We start from the raw sequence: 10,854 nt of genomic DNA, 5'->3' as shown, positions 1-10,854 counted from the left end.
TTCTACATTCTCTACGCATTTGCTATTGTTTCACCCTCCTGCTGTACATGCTTTACTTCTCAGATAACTTCCATTGTACATCGCTGTTTGCTGTCCATCTGTTCGACAATATGTCAAAGAACTGATTATATTTGTGTTTTAAACCAAGCTAAGCAGTTCAAGTTAACATTCTGACATGGCAAAGTAAACTCTACCAGAAATATGAAAAGAATACAATAAATTTTAGCCAATATTTAATATCAGCACATCTTGCACATTTCAGTTATTGGTTTACAACATACAGTTATATTAAAAGTTGGGAACAACTGCAAGTCTGAATGTAAGTAAATACATAGAGTGAAAATGGAGTTATGAGGTGCCGGAAATGGACATTAATATCTCGTCTTCACATTCTGCAAGAACATGAACAACTGACTCCATGGTTGGCCTTTTATTTTTATCATCCTCCACGCAAGAAAGTCCAACCTTAATCATTATACCAGCTTGGTATCTACTGAAGTTTCCTTCCAATCTCGGGTCTACAAAGTCTTCTACCCATGAATCTTCTTCATTCTGCATTTTGCTTTTAGCCAATCTCACAATTTTTACCAGTTCTGATATATCCTCTAAGTCATTATGATCATCCACCACCCTACTTGACAGTCGAATTCCCTTGACAAGCTCTAGGATAACAACTCCATAACTGTAGACATCAACCTTTGCAGTAATGGGTTGGTTCAATGCCCATTCAGGTGCCATATAACCTTTTGTTCCTCTGATTCCGGTCAGCTCTGCTGAACCCTGACTCCCTCTTTGACGTAGCTTTGCTAGCCCAAAGTCTGAAATTTTTGGCTCAAAATCCTCATCCAAGAGTATATTTTCAGGTTTCACATCACAATGGATAACCCATTCTAGGCACTCATGGTGAAGGTAAGCTAATCCTTTAGCCGTGCCTATTGCAACTTTAAGCCGCTCTTTCCATCCAACAAGGGTTTGGGTGGAGAACAAGTGTCTGTCCAAAGATCCATTTTCCACAAGCTCATAAACCAAGAGCTTGTGTTTCCTTTCGGAACAAAAACCCCACATTCTTGCAAGGTTCATATGATTGATTTTACCAATTGTACTCACTTCTGCCCAAAATTCTTCTTCTCCTTGGAATATATTTTCTAGTTTCTTCACTGCAACTGCTCTCTCATCTGCCAGAATACCCTTGTAAACAGCACCAAACCCTCCCTTTCCTAGAACTTCCTTAAATTTCCCTGTTGCAGTCTTGAGCTCGTTGTAGCTAAAGCTCCTAAACTGATTTGAAATGGCACGATATCCATCTTCCATAGAAGTTGAAAGACCATGCTTCTTATAAAGAAACCACCAAGCTGCTACCAAAAGGACTAGTTCAAGAATACCAATGACAGAAGCAAATGCGTAGATATAAACCCACTTGAATCTTTGAATGGTGGTGTCATATGTGATAGGCAATTCAACTACTTTACTTTGCTCGTTCCCACATTCAAGACGAGACACATCAAAGCCGGTTTCAGGTTTCATTGTCTGTGCAACACTTCTTGGTACTCGGAGATGTATACTAGCTGGGAAATTAACAGACCTGAATCCATTAAAAAGAGAATTTTTTGTGAAACACATTCCTTCACCAGTAAGTCTATAGTTAAATGCGAGACAACGACAATCTCCCAAGCAGAGTTGTTTACACTCTTCAAAAGAAGCAGGTCTGCTTCGGTTGAGATCAAACCCAAAGTAATCAACGTGGGTAATCTCAACGAACTCTGAGTCTGCGCAACTTCTGTTAAACTTTGGATTGCACCCTTTACTCCAGTCAGTTAAATCAGCAGGCTCATAGTTAGGAGGGCAACTACATTTAGGGTCTGGTGTGTAAACACAGACACCATTTCTACCACAAAGACCATGTACATCACATGGTTTTGCAACTGCTTGCCATGTTATGTACCAAAATCCAGATGACTCATTCAAGCTATAAACCCGCAAATTCCCATCATAATCTAATGTTAATCGTCTTTTGATCCTAACATGAACATCACCAACATCTGAAACACTAAACTGTAACTGATCACTTGAAGAAAACATGCCAGTATCATCAAGCATTGCAACCCTACTATTATTGTAATTTGTTCTACCATTCTGATATGCTTCTAATTGAGTATCAGGCCAATAAATACTTGAAATTTCAGGACCATCATATACCAATTTAAGCACATTATCAGTATCAAAAAAGAAACTAAAAGACCCCAAACCAAACATCTGAGAACCAACCTTAGACACCAATCTTTTGTTCTTTGTAAACAGTTGACTCGGAAGTAAAGTATCAGTAGGAAAATCAAAGCTTTGCCAAAGAATATTACCAGCATTGTCCTTCAGAACAAGGTTCCCTGTGTTGAGAAGCTCAACTCTATCAACATTGGATGTGGCGGTTGTATTTGTTTCCCAAGCCGTTGTTCCATCAAAGTCTGTCAACACCATCACACCGTTTCTTCTTAGAGACAGCTTGGAGCCACGCCGGTTAACCGGCTTGTCTCGGTTGGCTACCCAAACAACAGTTTTGTCATTTGAATTTGTGAACCAAATTGACAAGTAATAAGCATTGGTTGATCCAATGCTATAAAACCCACAACTGAAAGTTTTGTCAGGGGAAGTTAAAGACGAGTCTTTAACGGTTAAAGAAGCGCTTCTTCGGAGGAAACTCGAAGCTACAACTGTTGTAGACAATATAGATCCGAAAACAAAGAACATGATCAAGAAGAGTGTGGTTTGGTTTGTCATTGAATTGCAACTGAGTTTTTTGCCATTCATTTTATTGCATGCTTCCTAGGATAATGTATGTACTATATGTTTATATGTATATATATATACAAACTAGTACCCTTAATTCAAGGGAATTTACAACTTGAATTAAAATTCAAATGTACAAAATTATATTTCGTATTTGACGGGACAATTAATATTAATGAAAGACCAAACTATTAGGTCCTCAAGACTTTTATAGTCTTATGCTTCATACGCTGCTTTGAACTTTGTGTTCATACCAATGACAATTTGATAATTAAGAAATACAAATAATAAAGAAAAAATTAATTCTAATAATTCAACCTTTGGTCGGTCTTCCAATAACAGTCCCACTTATACAAATTTCATATTCCATATGATGTTAAATGAGTATGTTCAGGATTATTAATTATGCAATAACTTTAGGGAAATAAATATTTCAGTCAAATATATTACATATAGTATTAAAAGTTGGTCAATTAATTTTAGAACATCCGTAAATGCACGGGATCTAATCTAGTAATTATATAAGTACTACCTCTGTTCAAGTTCTTTACGTTTTTCGTTTAGTCCGTTCCTGATTACACTCGACTTTATTCCATTTTTGGAATATATATACAATTATTTGGCCCACCACAACATACAATTTGCAATAATTATTATGGTATTCCACCACAACTTATCCACTCACAGTATTAATTTTCATTCACTTACAATGTTGGACAATTTATAGCCACCAATTTTTCAAATTGTTGTCCCTACCATCACATGCTCTTCAAATTTATTTAATTGTCGTCCAATTAGTAAGTGTAAAGATTATTCGTAACGGAGGAGTTAGTATAAAACATGAAAAATTTGATTAGTGACTTTTGTCTGTTGTTTTAAGTTTTGAATTATCTTCCTAATCATGTTTAATTTGATTGTTAATGAAATATAATTGAATTAATATATCTGTAAACCAGATTATAGTATAATTAGATAATAAAGTATCAGTTAACCACTTTAAAACAAAGGGGTGGTGGCGCAGTTGGCTAGCGCGTAGGTCTCATAGCTAAGTTGAGTGATCCTGAGGTCGAGAGTTCTCACACTGGCGGACCTACTAAGGGGCCAAGGGGGGCACATGCCACCCCCTGAAAAAAGAAAAAAGCGTAGGTGAAAATTAATAACAAAAAAAACATTGTAATATAAGTTTAATCAGCAAATCATTAAATTAATGAAGCGTGTAGCAGTGGTCATCAGGGTTTTTGCAAAGGTGTAATTTTTGTGCGTGGTCACGGGTTCATTACCATATCTAACAAAATCGTTTTCTTTTTCCTTCGACATATTTATCTTTATTTTTTTTAATTCGTTATTTACTTATTTTCTAATAAGTTCATTTCAACTAACCTTTTATTGTTGCCTTATACTTCACCTTCATATATTTTATGCTTTTTGTTAAAAAAAATCACTTTGACAATATTTAATAACTTCCTTTAACTACTGCTTTGTATGTAGTAATAATGGTTCTCACTTATTTTCATTTTTATACATTTTCTTAGATATTTAGTGATACATTTACAAAAAAAAAAAAAAAAAATCTCAAACCGTTTAAACTTTATGGTGTATGAAATCAACCATACAAATTTAACATAATGAAGAAAAAAATCTACGAGTTGCCTATTTTATATACCCAAAATTATAACAACGTATTTTCGTGTCACCCCTGACCTAAAATCCTGGGTCCACCACTGCTCTCTCACCCCAAATTTTTTTATTTACTACCATAAAAACAATACATTGCAATTTCATCAAGCAACTAATGTCTGTATTTGATGTATGCAAATCAATAATGGCTTTTGCTTTGTTGTCTCGTTGCGAATACAATGTGTTAAACTCCGGTGCAATCAAACCATTTGGTATGTTGCCAAAGTTTGTCAGTGACAGTGTATATTACATACAGCTAGGGGTGTTCATCGGTCCGGACCGGATCGAAGACCGAAATTTGATAATTCAAGATTCGAAGACCGGACCGATTATGCTTAGACTGAACCCGGACCAAACCGAAAAATTCGGTCCAAAACCCGGACCGGACCGGTTGTAGACCTATTTCTATAATTCATTTTTTATTTTTTCTAAAAATTATGGTAAAAAACATATATATATATATATATATATATATAGAATCGGGATCCGGTGAGAACCACCCCTTAAGATGAGAACTGAGAACTAATCCCAACCCTCCGATCTTTCAATCGAACGGCTCTAATCATGCCCGACCAACTCAAAATAATAAGGGTAAGTTGGTAAGTTTGACGACTTGAATGACATCCCCTTCTTCCCCATTTTCCGTTATCTTTCTTTCTCTCTCTTCCTTTCGTTTTCTCTCTCTTCCTGCAAATCATCTCGATCGATTTCATCTTCTTCAATGTATTCAATTTTCGTTGTTCCTGCAATTGCTTAATCTTCTTGCGATTTCATCTCTCTCAATTCGCGCAGGTATTGATTGAACTTCAGGTAATAATTTGTTGCCTTTTTGGATTTAAGTTCTGATTTGTATCAAAATTTTGTCTATTAATTAGGGTTTCAGTTTTGTTTTGGTCGAATTAATGTTTGATTGAACATATTGGAATAAATTTATGGTTTTAAATTTGTGAATTTGTTACATTGTTTGCGATTTTGATATCTAAATTTAGGGTTTTCAATATTTTTTTTTTCAGGATTTCATTTTAGGGTTATAATCTATTTTTCTTTTTTTTTACATGTTTTTTTATTTATAGAAGATTAATGGTAAATTCTTAATGATAATAATAATATGAAGCAGTTCATGTTGTTATTTCAGTTTTACAAGGTTGAGATGAGAAGAATGGAGTTTGGTTTGTTGTACATTCTCCTATTTTATGATTGTTTACTTTCGTGAGTTGTATTGTTTACTTTTCTGCGATTTTTATCTACTTCTAAACAAATGAACTACAAATTATGTATTGCTATATCTATGTTTTAGTAGCCCAATTTTTTTAATTCTTCCTCCTTTGTGTGTGTCAGTGTGTGTATTGGGAATCTGGGATGATTGATTTGCATTTACTTTGAGCCATGATTTTCCCCTGAAAATAGAGTTTTGGTTGCCTTGTGGCACCTATCGGGTTTGTTGAAGACATATTTTCGTCACACTTCTCTGCAAGAACTCTACATCAAAGGCTGCCTACACCTGTCAAAAACATGTATTGTACCAGCAGGAGAAGACTACTCTCTAATAGGAAACATCTCCAAATCTGGCTAGACGGAGTTCATTTTACTCCAAATAAAATTCAATGAATCAGGTCCCATTTTCTATACTCTCTAATAGTTTGTTATTTCTCCTTTTCTCTTGTGATAATGTTAGCATTCCCCCAGTATGTTATTTTTTAATTTAAAATTTCTGTAACTCATCTGTTCTTTGAGCGGTTCAGTATTCTTAGTTACAATGCCTCTGTTACAGATAAATTTTGTGCATTAATGAGATTTACCGGACAAGTTCATCTTAATTCAAATAACTAGCTTTGAGCAAGGGATAAACTAGACAAAAACATTGCACGTAGATGAAATTATTTTGAGCTAGTTGGTTAGCATATCTGGCTATATATTGTTTGGTTTGTTGGAGTAAGTTGTATGTTTTGATCGGGTCGGTGTGGATTATCAAGTATATCTTATTTGGTGGGAAGTAGGTCAGTAGTTTGATCACCCAGCCGAATTGCAAATGCTAACTAAGGAATCAATTATACACAGAGGATTAACCTAAGTTAACCTGTGCTTACTACTAGGTTGTTGTTCTTGCTACTTGGCTGATCTGTCGTGCTGCTAGGCTTGTGCTGGTTGTTTTGGTATAGTCTTAAAAATTCAGTTCAGGTTCTGTTCTTTGTTTGGATTCAATATTGCTTATGTTGGTCATCTCAGTTCAGTAATGACATGTGGGGTAGGTTTTTGATATCAGCTCAATGATAACCAAATTTTCCTTCATAAAGTCTCTAGCTCAATCTCAGTTGGTCATCATTGAGCTGTCGTGCAAAATATGTTGGTCAACTCAGTTCTGTTTAACTGCGTCTTACTTCTGCTAGAGACATGACGGGGGGGGGGGGGGGGGGAGTATGTACTTGGCTGCATCAACTCTCCTAATGAATCTGGTAATCATTCTCATCATAGTACCCCCTATCCTACTATCACGCTGCAGTTTTTGGAAGCAGAACAAGGTTCCACAGGTAAGTTGTTATAAGTAATTCACTATATTAGAACTTAAATGTCACAGAGGTTTACTGATGGAATGAATTTGATAGATTTCCCCTCAATTTTCTGTAGTGACCCGAAGCAATCCGCAACTCGGTAAGCCTGCCACAACTCTAGGAAACAGAACTGAACAAAGCAAAAAAGAGCCAACAAGTCAGCAAAAGTCAACTTTTGGCAAATAATAAGCCGATTTTCTTGGGTTGGGTTCTAATTTTTTGTATGCTGGTTTGTGCTATGTTATTGGTGTTGCAAATGCGCTACTTTTATATGTGATCCTAAAGTTGACATGCATTGACTTTGTTTATCTAGGTAATAAGAGTAATTGGGCCTTTAATTTTATTTATTCTATTTAAAAATACTAGCCTACTAGCTCAATTGGCAGAGCATTGTGCAAATGCACAAAGATGTGGGTTCGACTCCCTCGTAGGTTTATCTTTACTTTTTTGTATGTTTTATTTACTTTTTGTTTGAAAACCTTTACTTTGACTAAGAGTTTATATGCATGTTTATTGCATCAGACCATTTGATTCTTCATACACTTCGATGTTTTCTGATATACTTTTGAGTATTATTAGTTTACTTTTGAGTGTGTCTTATTTACTTTTCGGATATTTCTGACAACTAATGTAACAAAAGTCACACTTTTTCTTAATTCTTTGCTACAACATAGTACATCCATGCAAATAACTCAAAATAATCCTTACCTTTGTTGTATTAGTGTTGGTGGTAGGACATTTACTTTTTAGTTATTATGATTTACTTTTGAGGTACTTTGATTTACTTTTAGCACAACACGAAGCAGGCCTTGTTGCGGTTCACTGTACTCTAGACCCTCCTCTTCAAGCAGGTAGCGCTGGACAACAACGGGAAGTCTAGCAGGAGTGCGAGTACCTCGTGTATGTTGTCCTGTCCCAACACAAATATAAACATGTAACCTCTGTTCATCTAACCTTGATGCATTCCTCAATACACTCAACTCCTGCTTCAGCACATGGATAGCTTCACTCACATGGAGTCCATGCAGGTTTATCATCTTTTCCTGGTATCTTCCACCACCCTGCTGATTTGGACTAATTGGGTTTCTGCATAATATCCATTAGGTCAGATAGCATATGAAAGATCACAGAAAAACATTAAACCATGGCATAAAGAATCAACAAGCATAAATCGATACTGGTTTGTTGCACATCTCAAAACTTAATTTGAAATAAAGGAACTGGGAAGACATTTTCTTTGGAAATTAGAGAAAACACTGCTGCCTGCTATTCTTGTGTTTTCTGTTTTAAAACATTAGAAGTCTAGCACTTTCTATTTGAATATTTAGTGAATTCAGAATGTAATTCTAAATTTCAGAAGGTTGAATAATATACAGTACATCTTTTGTTGCAAAATTATGAACATTTTTTTTTTTGGCAAATAGAGATTATATTGATTTACCAAAAGAGACAAAAACACCAAGTCCACACACCTCCTTACAACAGCAACAAAGCAACAACAAAAACAACTAAAACAAGAGGAACTACTGTCTACAAGCTACACATAAAAGAATCCTGTTAGCAACCACCTTTGGAGTGTCCACCTTGCTAGAGAAAATTTGGGAGTTTCTTTGCAACCAAATCCCATAAACAGTCTCAATGAAAGCCATAGCATAGGTAGCATCAGTCTTCCTTGAGCTCCTACTCTTCTTAACTGCCAAATCCACTTCTTCATGCCACTGTAAACCACTTCTGTGAATTCCCATGTCATTCAGAACCAACTGCCAAACTTCAGAAGAATACTTGCAAGAGAAGAATAGATGATTCAGATCCTCATCATACTGCTGACACATCTCACAAGTACTAACAACACTAACATTCCATTTGATCAGCCTATCTTTGGTAGCAAGCCTATTTTGGACTGCTAACCACACAACAAATGTACTCTTAGGGCTAGCCTTACTGTTACAGACCAATCTTTTCCAGGGCACCTGAACACCACTCTGATGCAGTTGTTTGTAAGCTTTATGAATCTTGAATTTACCAGCTACCACAAACTGACTTCCATCCCCAACTTGCAGCAACAACTCTCTTTGATGCCAAATTTTCCTCATTGACCAAGTAAGACCATTAGGAACTGGCATGGTCCAGAAATCTCTCTGCTGTATATAGTAGGTATGCATCCATTTAACCCAGAGCCTATCCTGCTTCATAGATAAAGCCCAACAATGTTTCAGCACAACAGCCTTGTTCCAAGTAATGAGATCCTTCAAGTTTCAACCACCACAGGTCTTGGGAAGACAAAGATTTTCCCAAGCAACAGGAGCCTTCTTGGACCCAACTTCATTGCCTGTCCATAAGAAACTCCTACACAACCTCTGAATTTCTTTCATAACCTTTTTAGGCATCACAAAAATTTGGCACCAATACAGTTGGACACCAAACAAAACAGACTTGATAAGTTGCAGCCTACCAGCATAAGAGAGAAATCTAGCAGACCACCCTTTAATTCTTGTAACTGTTTTCTCAATGAGAGGTTTGCATTCATTGTAGCTTAGTTTTCTGGTTGTGAGGGGTACACCCAAATATCTAATTGGGAAAGTACCTTTAGCAATCCCCAAGAGAGCAACTAACTGATCCCCCATCTGATCATTAACCCCTGCAAGATATACTTCACTTTTATGAAGATTAGCCTCCAACCCAGAAGCTCTTGAGAACTGAGTGAAAGCAGCAAATAAAGATGACACAGAAGGGATATCAGCTCTAGAAAAGAGCAGCAAATCATCTGCAAACATCATATGGGTTAAATCAACTCTCTTACATCTAGGATGAAACTTAAGGGCTTTGTTCTTGGTGAGCTCAGCTAAGCATCTTGACAGATACTCCATCCCTATAGCAAAAAGATAGGGAGACATTGGATCTCCTTGTCTTAAGTCTTTTTTTGCAGAAATAGGAGGAGAAGGGATGCCATTGATCATATGAAACTGTATTCAAACATTGCATCACCCAACCAATGAATTTAGTTGGGAAGCCTAACTCAGCAAGCATACTTTGTAAGAAAGACCACTCCAAAGAATCATAAGCTTTCTTCATATCCACCTTCAACATACACCTAGGGGAAATATTCTTTCTGGTGTAACACTTTACCAGCTCACAAGCCAATAAGATATTATCTGAAATGTTCCTACCAGGAATGAAACCAGCTTGGGATGGACTGATAACATCACCAATCACCTTCTGCATTCTAGAAGTAATAATCTTAGAGACAATTTTATATACAACTGAACAGCAAGCAATGGGCCTGAAGTCTTTAATATTTGAAGCATTCTGCACTTTTGGAATGAGGGTAACATAGGTGTTATTAACCTGTTTTGGCATAACTCCAGTAATAAAGCACTCCTGTACAGCCCTGTAATCATCAGTTTTAACAACTCCCCAAGCCCTCAAAAAGAAAAGGCTATTAAAGCCATCCACTCCTGGAGCCTTATTAGGATCAATTCCTTTCAATGCAGCATCAATCTCACTTTCTGTAACAGGTTGAATCAAAGCATCAGCATCATTAGGAGACAATTGTTTACCCTTCCTGACTATATTCACATCAATCCCAGTTAAGAAAGGAGCAGCAGTGCCAATCAACCCTTTATAAAACTGACAGATCTCACCCTTGATTTCATCCATAGTTGTTAGTTTTTTACCAGTACTGTCATACAACACATCTATGTTGTTTCTGGATTGCCTTTCCTTCATTGCACTAAAGAAGAATTTTGTATTGGCGTCACCAGCCTGCAACCATTGAATTCTGGATTTCTGCCTATAAGAAGATTCTTGAACATGAAGGAACTTTTTCATCTTTTCAGTACACTCCTTC

General features: G+C 36.4%; 1 protein-coding gene across 1 annotated transcript; it reads right to left on the bottom strand.

The window, feature by feature from the left end:
* Positions 1 to 189: 189 nt before the first annotated feature.
* On the bottom strand, positions 190 to 2,823 carry LOC110785419 (putative receptor protein kinase ZmPK1). Its single transcript, XM_021989860.2, has one exon. The coding sequence runs from the start codon at positions 2,800 to 2,802 to the stop codon at positions 349 to 351; it is 2,454 nt and encodes an 817-aa protein (XP_021845552.2). The 5' UTR covers positions 2,803 to 2,823; the 3' UTR covers positions 190 to 348.
* Between the last annotated feature and the right edge of the window lie 8,031 nt (positions 2,824 to 10,854).

The sequence above is a fragment of the Spinacia oleracea genome, chromosome 3, assembly GCF_020520425.1.
Source record: "Spinacia oleracea cultivar Varoflay chromosome 3, BTI_SOV_V1, whole genome shotgun sequence".
Classification (NCBI taxonomy): domain Eukaryota; kingdom Viridiplantae; phylum Streptophyta; class Magnoliopsida; order Caryophyllales; family Amaranthaceae; genus Spinacia; species Spinacia oleracea.
This window is presented reverse-complemented; position numbering and strand designations above follow the sequence as displayed.